General features: G+C 47.6%; 1 protein-coding gene across 25 annotated transcripts; it reads left to right on the top strand.

Annotated features, from left to right (window-relative positions):
- The first annotated feature begins 795 nt into the window (after positions 1–795).
- Positions 796–14,588, top strand: LOC144302515 (transmembrane epididymal protein 1A-like). 25 transcript variants are annotated; one of them, XM_077879924.1, is made up of 6 exons: positions 796–1,008; positions 1,123–1,187; positions 1,310–1,416; positions 1,712–1,813; positions 12,246–12,366; positions 13,175–14,588. In XM_077879924.1, the coding sequence occupies exons 5-6, from the start codon at positions 12,363–12,365 to the stop codon at positions 13,828–13,830; spliced, it is 660 nt and encodes a 219-aa protein (XP_077736050.1). In that variant the 5' UTR covers positions 796–1,008; positions 1,123–1,187; positions 1,310–1,416; positions 1,712–1,813; positions 12,246–12,362; the 3' UTR covers positions 13,831–14,588. The 25 variants fall into 25 exon arrangements, with proteins under 25 accessions (XP_077736050.1, XP_077736054.1, XP_077736048.1 ...); XM_077879928.1 differs by having other exon boundaries at positions 796–1,013; positions 1,127–1,187; XM_077879922.1 differs by having other exon boundaries at positions 796–1,013.
- The last annotated feature ends 1,731 nt before the right edge of the window (positions 14,589–16,319 follow it).

Below are 16,319 nucleotides of genomic sequence, written 5' to 3'. Positions count from 1 at the left end.
TCCAGGCGCCCCTCAAGAGTCATTTTAAGTATTAACCCACCCCTCTGTTTACCCACCGCAACCCCCCATCCTTTTTCCTGTTTTTAACATCCTCAGATCTTCCTGATCACTTCAAATCCTTTTAGAAGTAGTGAGTTTCCACATGACTAAGTGAACTTGCCCAGTACATAGATACTCATTTCTCCCTTTTCCCTCAAGAACAGTGAAGACCTGAGAGGAGTTGAGGCCAGCGTGGGGGACAGGGGACAGCAGGAGGAGGCCTCCGGCCTTCCTGGGTCCGAGCTGACTCAGACCCGGCTCACTCGAGGGCTGTGCCATCCCCACCGTCCCAGCCAGCCCCGGTCCGCACACCCCCCGGGGGGACACTGCTCCCAGCTCCCTGCAGGCCGGGGTCGCTCTAGGTCGCTCTAGGTCGCTCTAGGTCCTTTGCACCTTGGTCCCCGCAGAGCCGCGGGACCTCAGGAGGCCCCGAGCTCGGCCACTAGGGGGCACCGGCGCGCTTCCTCGAGGAGACCGTCCCGGGAGCGTCAGGGCTGGCACCGGCCGCTGCACAGTCGCACGTCGGCTGGGACGGGCTCCGGGCCAGGTGCGGGACATGCAGGCTCCTCCCCCCGCCCCCACGGCCCGGCCGGCGCGGGATGCAGGTGCAGCATCTGCACCCCCCCCCATCCACGCCCCCACCTGCGAGGTCCTGGAGCGGGCGGCCCCGCGGGCGGGAGGGACCCAGAGCGGAAGCTGCGCGGTTAGAGACCCGAGCCTCAGCCCTGGGCGCGCGGGACCGCGGGGGCTCCCGGTTCGGTTCGAGACCCCAAACTCCCGACCCTCACCCCAGCCAGGAGCCGTTATCTCAACCCTGCCGCCGTGCCTGAATCTCTACCGTTGGAATCCCTCCGTTTATTAAGGAAGACCCGTCAAGGGCACATGTGTGAACCACATGGGTTACCCAGGGACAACTCGTTAACCCTTTGGGACGCAGAGACACGTTAGCACAGATTAATTTGCGCCGAGGTGAGGTACGATTGAGGTGGCGAGACCTTCGGGCCGTAGGTCCCTGGGGATGTGGCTATTATTACCTGGAGGACTAAAATAATAGTCATTGTTTATTGACTTGGTCCTTGCCAGGCAGCTGGGAGCTTTGTCGCATCATCTCTTTTGATAAAACAGCATTTTGAGATCACTTGGTTAAGGTGAGATCTGCTGCTTTTCTCCACCGTGATGTTACTATGTTTCCCCTTGCAATAAATATTGGGGGAGGGGATACTGTGAGACTATGACATACTGTTTCTCAAGTTTGCCCCCTGCCTCTCAGTGTCCTTGGTCCACTCTGGAACACGACTCCATGCTGTCATTGATGGTTTGGGCGCTTGGCTCACAGCCTTCCTGTCACCCCAATCCTGCCATCTGCCTAAGTCGACGGTATTAGCCTCCCCTTGCCCCTCAACTCTGGTTCCCTGGTTACTGCCTCTTGCCCTGGTTTGACACTCCCCTGACTCAGCTTCCTCCTCTGCTTTCACATGACTCCGATCCTTTCCCTCCCTCTCCCCTAGAGGACTCTACCTTGGCAGTTACTTCGCTGCTGACTTCCCACATCCTTCTATCTCTGCAAATAATATCACTTATCACTTTACTGGGAACAACCAAGCCTCGAGCCTGCACTGCTTCAACTCCCTAATCCTTTCTCTATGTTCTCCAAATATCTCCACCTCCACAGTCATCCTCCTTCTAACCAATTTCGGGCCAAGAAAAGGGCTTTCTGAGGCCAGCTGGAGCTCTGAGAGCAGCCTGGTAGAGTAGGAAGGACAAGGACTTTGGGGTAAGTCAAGGTCTGGTGTGGATCTTGGTACCCCCCGTTTACTAACCATACTTTACAACCAAGTTGTTTTGGGTTTTTCCCCTTTGAATTTCCTGAGCATCAGTGAACTTACCAATGATGTCTGAATAGAAATACTAATTGTTAGGGGTTTTAAGAATTAATATCAGTGTGTGACAACTGCCTGAAATGGATACTGTCATGTAATGTTCAATAAATGGTCGGTATTATGGGTATAATCATTCACGGTATGGGCCCCTGCTCCTCTAAAAACGTCATGCATTATCTCTCCTCTCCCATATTTTCAGCCTGTCACTCTCAACTGGTTTCTTCCCTCAGCTTATAAACCAGGTCAAATCTCTCCCACCTTCAAAAACAAACCACAAGAACAGTGCCATAAAGAAATCCACCAAGTCCCTCAAGTACTCACACCTTGTCATGGAAGAAGAACGTCCCAAGCAGGATTTCTTGGCTTCACTAATACCTTCGAGATTTCTATTTCGTGTGGGAATCTCTCCTGTGGCTTTTTGATTCAGAGAATTGGCTCATTTCATCAATTCTGGAAAATTCTTAACTCTTAGCTCCTCAAATATTGCCAAAGAAACACATATTAGGTTTTCTGTATCTTCCCCTATTTATCATTTCTGTATTTTCCATCTTTATGTCTCACTAGGCCTCATTCTGGACGATTTCTTCTGACTTATCTTCTTTTCCACTGTTATTAACCCTTCTATTGAGTTCTTAATTGGATTATTGCAGTTTTTAGTTCTATAATATCTAATTGTTTTAAGGTTCTATTATTCATTTATTTGAGAGAGAGGGAGAAAGAGAGTGCAAGCAGGGGGAGGAGGAGAAGAGGGACAAGCCTCTTCTCCTCAGTGAAAGCAGAGCTGCACGTGGGCCTCCATCCCATGAACTTGAGATCATGACCTGAGCTGAAATCAAGTCAGTCGATTAACTGACTGAGCCACCCAGATGCCCCTCTAATTTTTTTTTATCTGCATTGTTGCTTTCAAAATTTCCATATCCTTACATAAAACTTTTAATTCTGCTTTTATCTCCTTGACACAGTGTGTGTGCATTGCTTTATTGGTTGTACCTAAGAACTCTAATATCTGATATCTTGGTAGGTCTATTTCTATGGTTATGGCTACTGTTGATCCTGAGACATGTTGTTTTGTCTCACATACCTCTATGCCTCTGTTCTCCTGGACATATTATATGAAATGACTATTTTGAAAATTAAAAGAGACCAAGGATCCTCTTCCAGAGGGATCCACCTTTCTTTTGCCAGCACCCAAGAGCACTCAGTCCAGGAACAGGGCTTGAGGAATATTCTAGCGGGTAGACTCTCTATGTAAGCAGAGGATGGGCTTATACTGGGTTTCCACCTTGGTAGACAGTGACTGCCAACTATGTCCCTCCAGCTCTACGATCTAGATTCTGAGGATTGGCAGACAACCCCAGCATGTCTTTAGGACAATGTGGAATGCAATATTGCCCTTCCCACTCACCCCAGAAGCTTGACCTATTAGCTGCCTTCTCCCAGACAAGGAACAGAGGCTCACCCATTTAGGCTCTTACCCCTCCCAATTCTACTCTCTTAATTCCTCCTTTTTTTTTTTCTTAAATATTTTAGTTATTTATTCATGAGAGACACAGAGAGAAAGAGGCAGAGACACAGACAGAGGGAGAAGTAGGCTCCATACAGGGAGCCCGATGCAGGACACGATCTCAGGACTCCAGGATCACGCCCTGAGCCAAAGGCAGCCACTCAACTGCTGAGCCACCCAGGTGTCCCATTTTTTTGTTGTTGTTTGTTTTTGTTAGGACTTCGATGTTATTAAGAAGATGGTTTGAGGGGCAGCCCTGGTGGCTCAGCGGTTTAGCGCCGCCTTCAGCCCAGGGCCTGATCCTGGAGACCTGGGATTGAGTCCCACGTCAGGCTCCCTGCATGGAGCTTGCTTCTCCCTCTGCCTGTATCTCCGTCTCTCTGTGTGTGTGTCTCTCGTGAATAAATAAATAAAATCTTAAAAAAAAAAAAAACATGATTTGAGGTCTCCTGTAATTTCTGTTATTTAGAGGGAGAGTGGTTTGTACCTTAGTCCAGGAACGCACATGCCAGGAAATTGCTAATGCCCTTCATACTGCTTTTCTGTCTGAACTTCGATCCTTCTTTTTATTCATCTGTAGTTGAACTTTTTATGGGAAGGCATTATAGTCTGGAGAGCAATTTACAGCAAGTGACTGGAGATTGCCTAGCCATGCCCCTGGGTTCACTAGAGGGCTTTAGTGGGGCACCTTCCTGTCTCTTCAGGAGGGCACCTTCCTGTCTCTTCGACCATCCATCAGGATATGAGCATCGCTGGAGTGGGTGCTGGCTTCTGGCGTGCTAATCTGATATGGATTTGACCCCGAGGTCTATATAAGTGGGTGGACAGTGTGAGCAGACTTCTTTGAAGGGAGCCACCTGGGAAAGAGGCCTGTTCTTAGGTAGGTAACACTTACTCAGACATGATGCCTTCATGAAGCCTGCTCTGACTCCCCTAACATGGACAGGGTCTCTCCCTGCCTTGTCTCACACGGTCCATTCTCAGTGCCTGCTACAGAGTCCACATCACCCTCTACCTAGTGTAATCAAGATTTTATGTACACATCATGCTTTCTCTTTTGTGATGGTGGGGTTGTTTTTTGTTTGTTTGCTTTTTTTTTTTTTTTTTTGTCTGTTTCATTTTGTTGGCACTGGTTGATGAGGCTTGAATTATTTCTATTGCTCAGTGCATGTCATATGCACAAAGTCCTTTGGCTATTTTATGGATTAATGTGTTCTCTTTTATCTCTCTTCTCTGCTCTCATTCCCCTTTCTCTACAGGTCATTATTTTACTGTATCTTTTTTAAGATTGATTGATTGATTGATTGATTGATTGATTGATGAAAGAGCGCAAGCTGGGGAGGGGCAGAGGGAGAGGGAGAAGGGAGTCCTCACTGAGCAGGGAGCCTGACGGGGGTGGGGGGGCTCCTAGCTGTCAAGGCCATTGTCTGTGGGCTCTCAGCCCCAGAAACCCAGAACAGCTGGCAGCAAAAGTGGATCTCCTCCATGATGACAACACCACAGGCCAAGTGAGGGCAGGAAGGCTGTGATCCAGGTGCTGCGGCTTTTCAGGGGGCTACTGAGGGCAAGAGCTGTGCAATGAGTGCCCAGCGAGCAGCATGGACAGTATGTCTGCAGCTGACCAGCGACATGCTGCCAGGGTAACCAGAACTGATTCTTGGGCAGCAAGATTCCATAATCATCCTTAATGTAGGAGCTGAAGGGAAATTCTGCAAGATTCTAAGGCCCTCTGTGAAAAAGCAAAGACTAAGACCCATTAGAATATAGATGCTCAGGTAAATCAGACTGGACTGATAGCCCCAGGCTGGTGAAACCTGGTGTATTGGTACCACAGTCATAATAACAAACACAACCATCATGCTGTGTACCTTCCTCACACATTAGCTTATACCTGGGCAGAACAGAGGCATGAATGACAGCACGGGGACCAAAGAAGTATTATCAAGGCACCCTCTTCTGTCCTCTGTGAGCACCTACCTGAAAGGTGAGCCCACCTAGTCAGCCACCGTTGGGCTGTCCTCACCCTCCTGGCAACGTAGAAAGTGCATGGCATTTCCTGTGAGAAGTCCTAGGCACTTCCCATCAGGGTGGCATCCTGCCCTATGGGGACCACGTCCTACCAAGAGACATGAGGACAGAGGTGGTGGCAGCAGGTGCCTGTGGAAGAGGGGGAGGAAGCTGTTGCTTCTCACTGACGTCCTTACTAAGTTCTTCTGTCCTCCAACGACAAGCAGATGGTGACAGGGGAGACAGGGGTGACAGGGGAGGGCCTGAGGGGCTGCTCTCCCTCTCCACGTGCTGGGATAAGCAGATCACTGTGTCTAGTATTCTTCCTGCTGAGCTCGTGGTGGCTGTAATGAAACACACATGGCTAGTGCAGCAGCACGATGAAGCTGGGCCAGGCAGCAAGACCATGGCCTGCCCGGTCACTGCAGCCATGTGTGATGATGTGCCTTCCAGCCACGGGAGACCCGGGGCTTCCTCACTACCTTCTGCTGGCACTGCCTCCAGCCTCTGGCACTATGGTTGCTCCTCCCAGCAAAGGGCAGGTTCCAGGTACCACCATGCCCCAGGGGGCCCAGTGAAGAGCTCGAGACCCTCGAGGCAGAGGTCACGCTGCAAGATGGTGTATCCAGGCTCAGAGCTGTCCTTTCAAGATGCCCACTGGTGGGCAGACCAAGGTGTCCTGAGGGCCACCACAGTTTGACTTCCTATCTATGCCATGAGCCACGTTCTTATTTACCTGGGCTTTTAGCATCTGGATGGCTTCAGAATCTTTTAGTCTGTATGTCTCATTGTGTAAAGGTGGTTTTGGGGCCTCTGTGGAAGGTCAGAACCAGAGACAGTCTCTCTCCTGACAGGTTTGAGGGTGGAAGGGTAGAGGGAATATGGGAAGACCCCTGGAGAGTGGGCATCTGGATGAGTCTTTCCAGTTCTCACTGGCATGATTCCTTCAAAGAGGTTTAGGAAGAAGAGTATGTGAGGGGCCCATCACTGACAATGTGTGTGTCTGCATGTTTTTTGGTCCTCTTTGGAGACACTGTTAACAGATCAGAATCCAAAACTGCCCTCTGGGATGCAGGCTGATTAGGTGAGAGAATTCCCTATACTAATCTGAAGAAAGTCTGGATGGAGAGAGAGTCAAGCAACATGCTTGAGCCTGAAGTTGTTGATGGGCTTCTTCTTTCCTCTTTAATTTTAATGTGAAAATTTTTTTGAAGCATAACAGAAATACAGGAAAGTATCCAAATCCCAAGTATACAGCTACATAGCTTTCCCCTAAGTCACCTGTGTAACCTGCACCTAATCCTCATGCTAACCACTATCCTGGCTTTCAACACCTTAGGTTAGTTTTGCCAGTTTGGGGACTTTATATGAATAGAACCATATATTGCTTAAGGACTTTTTTTTAAATTTAATTAATTGATTATTTATTCATGAGAGAGAGAGAGAGAGAGGCAGAGACACAGACAGAGGGAGAAGCAGGCTTCATGCAGGGGGCCTGACGTGGGACTCGATCCCAGGTCTCCAGGATCACGCCCTGGGCTGAAGGCAGCGCTAAACCGCTGAGCCACCCGGGCTGCCCTGAAGAACCTTTAAGAACAAAAATATCTGGGGTGCCTGGGTGGCTCAGTGGTTGAGTATCTGCCTTCAGCTCAGGTCATGATCCTGGGGTCCTGGCATCGAGTCCGGCATCGGGCTCCCTGCATGGAGCCTGCTTCTCCCTCTGCCTATGTCTCTGCCTCTCTCTGTGTGTCTCTCATGAATAAATAAAATCTTTAATAAAAAAAGAACAAAAATATTTAATACTCAATATCAAGAGTTTTACTTTGGGATGATGTAATATCTAATCATCATCCTCACATATATAATAAAGCCTGCTGTGCACGTAAATGCCTTTTGTAAACATTTCTGTTTTGTTTTGTTTTCCAAATGGTAGAGGTAGGAATCAATGAAAAAGGGCTGAGTCTCCCTTCTGGGTCAGTGAGAAACAGAGCAAAGAGTGATGCTGCAGATGTGCCTGCAGGTGTGAACACAGCCAGTGCAGAATGCACTCTCAGAGTTAGAGAGGAGCAAAGCCCCAGCCCTGGAAAGTTCAAGAATTTTAGACAGAGCATTGGACTTCCCACACCCCAGAGTATGGGACAGGGCTCAAGTAAATTCATATGTATTTCAAAAGACAGAGTAGCTTCTGCTAATATTTGGGTTACAAAGTAGATAAGCATTTCCCTAGAGAATACACGAAGAACTCCAGATCCCCATGGACTTATGGTCATCCCTATTTGATGTGAACTGGTGGTTATTCCTGTGTGACATATACCTGCACAAGTTGGATGACAGGGCTGAGTCAAACGTAGCATGCCTAAGTCCGAAAGACGGGAGAGGAAGGCTCCAGCCACAGATACCAGAAGGGACCAGAGAATAAAACCCCTGCTGATAGAGGTTGCCATTCAGCCACCTACACAGAAATGTTGCTACTAAGTACAGAAGGCACCGGGAGGGTTTCCAGGACCAGCGCTGGGCAGGAGACTAAATCTCAAAGGAAAAGTAAAAAGTGAAACTTCTTTGCCCCTATAGTAGCCCCAACAGTTGAACCACAAACAGCGCCCAGCTGAGCCTCCCAGAGAGGCAGGGAGCCCACACAGGTGGGAGGAAGAGGGCAGGACCCACCCGCCAACAGTGACCCCAGATACCAGAGGTGGTTCTCAACCTGACTGCAAGTTCCAATCACCAGAAACCAGTTGGTTTTTCACCTTTTTTATTGTAGATAACATAAAATTTATCATCTTAACCATTTCTAGATGTACAACTCAGTGACGTTAAGTACACTCACACTGTTGTGCGGCCATCACCACCATCCCTCTCCAGAACTCTTCATCTTCCCCAACAGAGGCTCTGTACCAGTTAAACAGAAACTCCCCCAGTCCCCTCTCCCCCCAAACTCCTGGCAACCACCTTTCTATTCTGTGTCTGTGAATTCAATCACTCTAGATATCCCATATAAGTGCTATCTATTCATACACTATTTGTCCTTTTGTGCCTGCAGGGGAGATTTTAAAAACCTAAATCCCAGACCAATTAAACCAGAACTTCCAGGGGAGGATCTAAACATTTAAACATCTCCCTGATGGGCACCTGGGTGGCTCAGTGATTGAGTGTCTGCGTTTGGCTCAGGTCATGATCCCGGGGTCCTGGGGTCAAGTCCTGCATCGGGCTCCCCGCAGGGAGCCTGCTTCTCCCTCTGCCTGTGTCTCTGCCTCTCTCTGTGTGTCTCTCATGAATACATAAATAAAATCTCAAAAAAAAAAAAATTTCCCTGATGATTCTAATGGGCAGCCTTGGAAACCCCTGGGTTAGAAGGTCTGAATCAAATTTACTTTCAGGAACCCCTTCAAATAGCAGACACATCTCAACACCTGCTGTCTGATGCCTCAAATTCCTTTAGTCATGGGCAAAGCTAAAGATTTTCCTCCTTCCACTGGAGATGAGGGGTTTACAATGACTAAAACACATCTGCTAAAGATTAATCAGTCAACAAGTGTGAGTGAGTATTATCAGACACCGTCTCCCTTTGAAAGCCAGAAAGACTCAGAGAGTAGCAGATGGTAAGTAACTGTCCAGTTGGGAGATGGGGAGAGACAGGCACACCCCGCCAGGGACTCTTGGTCACTTTGTGTGTGTGTTGGGCAGGGGGGTGATAAAAGCTAGCCTTGTTCACCTGTAATTGCCCTTAGGACCAACACATCTGTTTACTTGCCCAGTTTACTGGAATAGGGCCACTATGACATATGGTTCCGATTGACTGTATTTTTGCATGATTCTTGAGTCCTCCCCCCTCTGCCCCCTGCTACCCTTTTAATTTAACCACACTGATTTCATTACAAAGGAACTTCACTTACATGGGTTCTCATTGAGGCATGACCAGTGCCTTGTTCCTGGAAGACCTTTTTCTGTTGCTTGTTTCTTCAGAACTAGAAATACATAGAAAATGATAAGGTAGATTAAAGAGATGGAGAGAGACAAGACTAAAGGAGAGAGATGCAAACATATATAAGATGACAGAATGACAGGGAAGATCCACACCAAAATCGTGATGTTGGTTTCCCATCATGAAGGGAGGGAGGGATGGGAATGAGACTGGAAAGATCTGAAGGTTTAGTTTTCTAAACCCTGGAAGCAAACATGACAAAAAGTTAACACTTTTTCATTCAGCATTGGCATTTGTTATATTACTTTTTGAACCTATCTTTGTGCTTTTCAGTCCTTAAAAAAATGTCCATATGCATATATTTCTATATAAATAATTGTATGCATAAATATATGTGTATAAAGAAATGTTTTAATGACTGAGGAGAGCTCTTACAAAATGTTTCAGGTTGACAATTTTGTCATAAAATTAAATTACTAAAGCCTCAGGGAACATTTGAAAAATAAAAAAAAAAAAATACACAATTTAATAGTCCCCATAAAATTACCACGTAGAAATTACTGCATTTTGATGCCTGTATATTCAAGCTTTTCCTCCATGCATTAAATAATTGCATCATTTCAAATTTTCAGACAAACCATGAGAGACTCTTAATTCTGGGAAACAAACAAAGGGTTGCAGAAGGGGAGGCGGGCTGGTGGATGGGGTAACTAGGTGACAGGCACTGAGGAGGACACTTGATGGGATGAGCACAGGGTGTTCTACTATATATGTTGGCAAAGTGAACTTCAATAAAAACAAAACAAAAAAAAAAACAAATCAAATTTTCAGATAGTTTCTGATTACAAAAATACTTTTCATTGGGCACCCCCGGTGGCGCAGCGGTTTAGCGCCGCCTGCAGCCCGGGGTCTGATCCTGGAGACCCAGGATCGAGTCCCGCTTCAGGCTCCCTGCATGGAGCCCACTTCTCCCTCTGCCTGTGTCTCTGCCTCTCAGTCTCTCTCTCTCTCTCTCTGAATAAATAAATAAATAAATAATGAATACTTAAAAAAATACTTTTCATTGTAATATGCAGAAAAAGATAAGCAGAGACAAATTACTTATGGCTTTATGACCTGAAGAGCCCCCAACAAGGTTCTCAATGGCAAAAACCAAAATGTGATACTAGTTAGGAAGAGAAAGACATAACTGGAAAGATTGTAAATAGGATACATTGTCTATAGGGAGTGGTATTTTACTACAGTCTTTGATTTCATTTATCTCCTCCTCTAGGTCTTTATGTGATAAAGTTATCCAAACATTCAGTCAGATATTGCATGGCTGGACTGTAATACCAATTTGATCTTGGTTTGAATGTTTTTTTCTTTTATGGCTCAATCTGAAGGATTCACTCACTATTGCAATTGCCTTAATATTTTCTGAGGGCTTATTATTTAACATCCTCTACCATTTTTTCTTGTTTACTTGCATATTTATTTGTTTCTTATCTCTCTTCTTCATTGTGGTATCCTTAGGGCCAGAAGTTTCTGACATGAGTAGTATTATTGTTGAATGAAAAAATGAATCAGAGCCTTTAGTGGTCCTGCCTACATAGGATTGTGAAAGTGTCTTCCTTTAACTATCATTAGATACAAAGTCTAAGAAGACAACCTGGTGAGGCACCTGCTTTTCATCTACACCTCTTCCTCCCTACCTCCTCATATGGCTGCAATCCTATGTCCCTGTGTTATTCAGAACCACTTCCACAGTCAATACCATGTTCTTCTTTTTGCCTGTTTATCTTGTGCCTTGAGGAGCCTGAAATGTATATGTGATTTCCTCAGCTTCTGGTTCAATGAAATCATCAGTGTGTCCTTTGGTGGGCATATTCTTCCCTTTGATACTAAAAATGTTGAATTCTCAGGGTCCAGTATTGTAAGGATAGGAAAAAATATTTTGGTTAGCCATTTACTATTGCAGTAGCCTTAACACTTTTTAATTTATCATTTATCATTTTTAAAAAGATGTTATTTATTTATTTGAGAGTGAGTGAGTGGTGGGGGAGGGAGAGAGATAAATAGACTCCACTCTGAGCACAGAGCCCAATACAGGGCTGGGGCTCAATCTCACAACCCCGAGATCATGACCTGAGCCGAAACCAAGGGTCAGCAGCTTAACCTATGGAGCCACACAGGCCCCTCTCATTTATCATTCTTTACTACTTTTCCCATTTGGCACTGAGGAGTGTAAGAACTACATTATCCCTGTGAAGGGAAGTCTGTGTGGTTAAGGCTACAGATAGGCTCCACCTTTCGTAGATTTGTTGGCAAGTCACAACTTTCCACATATGGGATAAATAAAGTTTTATAGTTTATTTTTCTCTTGAAATTAATTTTTAATAGTAATTTTAATATATGATACATTATCAATTGTAATGTTAAATTTCTTTCTTTTTTTTAAAAAAAGATTTTATTTATTTATTCATGAAAGAGAGAGAGAGAGAGGCAGAGACACAGGCAGAGGGAGAAGCAGGCTACATGCCGGGAGCCCGACGTGGGACCCGATCCCGAGGACCCTGGGATCACACCCTGGGCTGAAGTCAGCGCTAAACCACTGAACCACTCGGGCTGCCCATGTTTAATTTCTATTACTAAAAACATTAAAAAAATTTTAAATATAATTAAAATCTTCATTTTTTTTAACAGGTCCTGCTTTGGTATTACTCATAGGACTACTTGAACAACTTCAGCATCATAGGAATTCAGCCAGGAATGTTAGAAACAACATAGTAAAATTACTAATAATCACTCACTCAATAAACCATTGAGTGTTTATTATGTATCAGACACTCTACATACCTTATTCCACTGAATACAACAAACCTATGAAGTAATTATTATTCCCATTCTACAGGTCAGGAAACCGAGGCTCAAGAAGACAAAGTAACTTGCCCATAGTCATATGACTTACAAGTGCTGGAGCCGGAATTCAGTCATTTAGTCACGTACAAACTCTGGACTTTGTCGGCAGATGAGTAGACCTGGGTCCCCATCCTGGCTCTGCTGTGCTAGCTGCTATATGTGATACCTGCACATGTGGTTTCACCCCTCTGAGGTTTAATATCACCTATAAAACCTGTTAAACAATAACTCTCTCATAGAGTTGTTGAGGGATTCAAATGATGAAAAAAAAGAAGTGATGTGGCTGGCACCAAGAGACAGCCAATATAAGAAAGTCAGCCACAGTCCTTAATTACCTCCTTCCCTCCCTTCTCCTTCTGGAGGGGTGGGGCGGAGGGCAGCGAGGAGAAAGGGTAAACTAGTGCCTGCCTGAGGTGCGCAGGTTGGAATCCCAAGCTTAGCTGACCTAAGTAAGGAACACACCAAGGTGCAGTGCCACAGGCGGAAAGAGATCCCACCCAGGGAGTGGCTCAGATGCTTCCAGCACAGACGTATGTCCCTTCATGTGTAGGAGGTAGGGGTGGAGTTGGATCAGGGAACTCTCACCGCAGCTTAGGAGCAGCCACTGTGCTGGTGAGGAGGGCCCGGGGAGGCTGCTGCTCGTCTACCTGCCAGCTCTTGCTCTGCGGCCCCAGCGCACACCCGCGACCATGGGCACCTTCCAGGGCCACCTGCTGGCAGGGACATTCTTCCTCATCTTCTCTCTCTACTACTCAGTGATGGTGTCCTTGGCGCTGCTACGGGGACAGAGGTACCTCCGACCCCCTCTGCCCCCGAGGGAGAAGCGAGGACACAGGTGGTGGCAGCTGGTGCCTGTGCAAGGGATAATGAAGGTGCTCATCTCCCTGGGTGGCATCATTCCCGAATTCTTCTACCCCCCAGGAGTGAACCGGCTGATGATAGTAGACTGGGAGGACCCCCGGCGCCCGTTCGTGTTCTACGAGAACTGGGACCACGTCACCATGTACGGCTTCTTCCTGCTCAGCGGCGTGGTGGACATCGCGAGCCGGGCGTGCCAGGCACGGCAGACCGCCAAGCTGGAGCAGGCGGCGGAGGCCCTGGCCTTCTGCGTGCTGGCGCTGCTGATGGCGGCGCACCTGGAGAACAGGGGCGCCCTGGAGATCCGCGTGCACGCGCTCTTCGTGGCGCCCGCCTTCCTGGTTGGCCTGGTGCTCGCCATAGAGGTCTGGGTGCCCGACCAGCCCGCGCTGTGGGTGCTCAAGACCTGGATGGGCCTGGTGCTCAGCAGCTGGATGGTGCAGCTGTCGGTGCTGATGTACGCGCCTCCCTCTGGGCAGCCCTGGAGAGCGGAAAACCCCGAGGACCTGGCCTTCCTCCCCATCTTCTTCTGCTGGCACCTGGCCTTGGGGGCGGCCCTACTGGCCGCCGTCTATGGTCTCTGCAGCCTCTGGCACCATCGCTCCTCCTCTCGGAGAGAGGTCCCGGGCGCCAAGTACCGGCCGTGTCCCAGGGGCTACAGCAACGAAGACCTGGAGAAGCTGGGCGCCGAGGGCGTGCTGCGGGATGAGGGCGTCTAGGCGAGCAGCGCCTGTCTCCGTGCTCTGCCTTTGGTAAGGAGAGTTTCCAGGGTGCCCACGGTGCACGCAGCACGGAGATGTCTCAGGATCCACGACGGGGCTTTCTGTCACAGGCGTCACCTTCCTTGTTCCTCAATAAACCTTTCAGCTCCTGGGGTTCCTTGGATCTGTTACTCTGTTCTCTCCAGGTCTCCCTCTCTCCTGCCTCACTGTCCAGTAAGGTTCCCGACCAGGGACTTGTGTGGACTCCTGTGATATGAGAACAGTAGGGCTTTACTCTGATGGCTTTTGGGATCCAAGAGAAGGCAATGCAACAAGGAGAGGGAGATGGGGGATCACTGGGGACCCCGGGAGGGTTCTATCAGTTTGAGGCAGAGCTGGCTTCGTCTGTGCAGCTCAAGGGTTTTAAGGTGTGAAGAGGGGGTTCCTTTTGGCACAAGGGTGAGGACTTCTGTTTTCTTCACTCCTCTCTCTGGTTTATTTACCTTAGGCGCTGAGCAGGATGCAGAACTTGTTTCCTCCTCGCTGTAGTTATTTTACATCTAAATGGAACGAGGCTACTTCTGCCTTCTGCGGGAGCAGAGGGGGTCAGTCAATGTAGCAGGTGCTCAAGTCTGAGAGGAGGCAAAGAGGAAGAGAGTCCCGGAGGTGGGTGGAAGAAGCAAGGATGGTGGAGATTAACTTTCAGTTGCTTGGGTTTTACTGTAATATAAAACTCCATTGTCACAACTCTTTCACTAAACTCTATGATACCAGTCTATGTGTGTCTTGTGTGAGTGATTCTGGGGCCAGATCAAAGAAAAGGCCCAGATTTCCGTTGGTGGGAGCAGAGGAAGGTGGAGAACTGCTATGAAATGCGGGGTGCCAATAAACTCAGTGCTTCTGAAGATGTAAAAACTTGGAGCGGAGAGAAAGCTGAGAATGCCAACCCCTGGAACATGCAGAGATTTTCAGCCAGTCATCGAGCTTCTCAACAGAATGAGAGAAGGGGCTAGTAAATGCATATACTCAGTGAAATACGTGAAAGCCAATTACATAAAAATACCTATCCTTGGGTGCAACTAGAAAGCCATTGCTTCTGCTAGCATGAGTCTGCATATGTGAGATGGATAAATCAGGCAATTGGAGATGTGAAGAGGCAGGAGGAAGGGTGGGGGTGCTGGCCACGGATGTAGAGAAAGGACCACAGAGAAAAGCTCTCTATCTGTCTGTCTGTCTGTCTCTCTCAGCAGCTGCAGTGACACTGCCTCTCATGCAGTTAGAAATGCTGTCCTCAGAGACCAAAAAGCTATCAGAAGTATAGAGAGGTGTTTGCATTTGCAAGATAGAAGACAGGTTGCACTCTGTCATCTGAAATGTCACCGGGCACCCCCCAGTGTGTAGCAGCATGGGAAATCGGCCCTGGAAACCAGGACGAGAGCTTGAGGCAGAGAAGGGAGCGAGGAAAGAGATGAAAGTGGGTCTAGGGCTAGAGTCAGGCAGCTCACACTGTTAGGGCTTGGAGGGGAGGAACACTCTGGATCTAGAGGAAGAGAAATGTGTTTTCCTGCAGCAGCTGGAACCAGGCCAGCCCCAGCTTCCTTCCCAGCAAAGCAAGAACCAGCCTACGGAGAAGCCAGCACCTTTCCTCTGTCCCCACCCTAAAAAGCACAGAAGCAGAGCCAGATTTGCCCTGAAGCGGCTAAAGCTCCAGCTCTAGGTCCTCATTCCACATCTCCAAATGCAAAGCCCTGGGAGGGGCCACAGCAAGGTGCTCATAGGATCACATATCATGGAAACCTTGCAAAAGCAAGATATTTCTGCATTCTTTTTTCCAAAGAGGGACCTCCTACCGGTATAAACTTTAGGCTCCCCCAAAACTGGCTTTGCCTCCACCCTGAAGGGTTAACACAGTTTTATTTTTAAGATGCCTTATGATAAATACATCCCCTGGCCTGTTGGAGTGGAACATTCCTTATTTGAGGATAATGGTAAGACTCTCTCCTTCAACTTGGAAATAAGAAGCTTAAAACTATTTTTTTAAAGATTTTATTTATTTATTCATGAGAGACACACACACAGAGAGGCAGAGACATAGGCAGAGGGAGAAGCAGGCTCCATGCAGGGACCCCCATGCAGGACTCCATCCCAGGACCCCAGGTTCATGCCCTAAGCCAAAGGCAGGCGCTCAACCACTGAGTCACCCAGGTGCCCCAGAAGTTTAAAAAATTTTTTTTCTTTAAGATTTTATTTAATAAATAAAAATTAAAAAAAAATTTAAAAAAGGGATCCCTGGGTGGCGCAGCGGTTTGGCGCCTGCCTTTGGCCCAGAGCACGATCCTGGAGACCCGGGATCAAATCCCACATCGGGCTCCCGGTGCATGGAGCCTGCTTCTCCCTCTGCCTGTGTCTCTGCCTCTCTCTCTTTCTCTCTGTGTGACTATCATAAATAAATAAAAATTAAAAAAAAATTAAGATTTTATTTATTTATTCATGAGAAACAGAGAGAG

The sequence above is a fragment of the Canis aureus genome, chromosome 31 (genome assembly GCF_053574225.1).
Source record: "Canis aureus isolate CA01 chromosome 31, VMU_Caureus_v.1.0, whole genome shotgun sequence".
Taxonomy (NCBI): domain Eukaryota; kingdom Metazoa; phylum Chordata; class Mammalia; order Carnivora; family Canidae; genus Canis; species Canis aureus.
Note: the sequence above shows the minus strand (reverse complement) of the source record. Positions and strands in the feature narration are given on the sequence as shown.

Excerpts from the sequence above, each read along its gene's own strand:
- LOC144302515 (XM_077879920.1), top strand. The coding sequence starts at position 12,943 with ATGGGCACCTTCCAGGGCCACCTGCTGGCAGGGACATTCTTCCTCATC.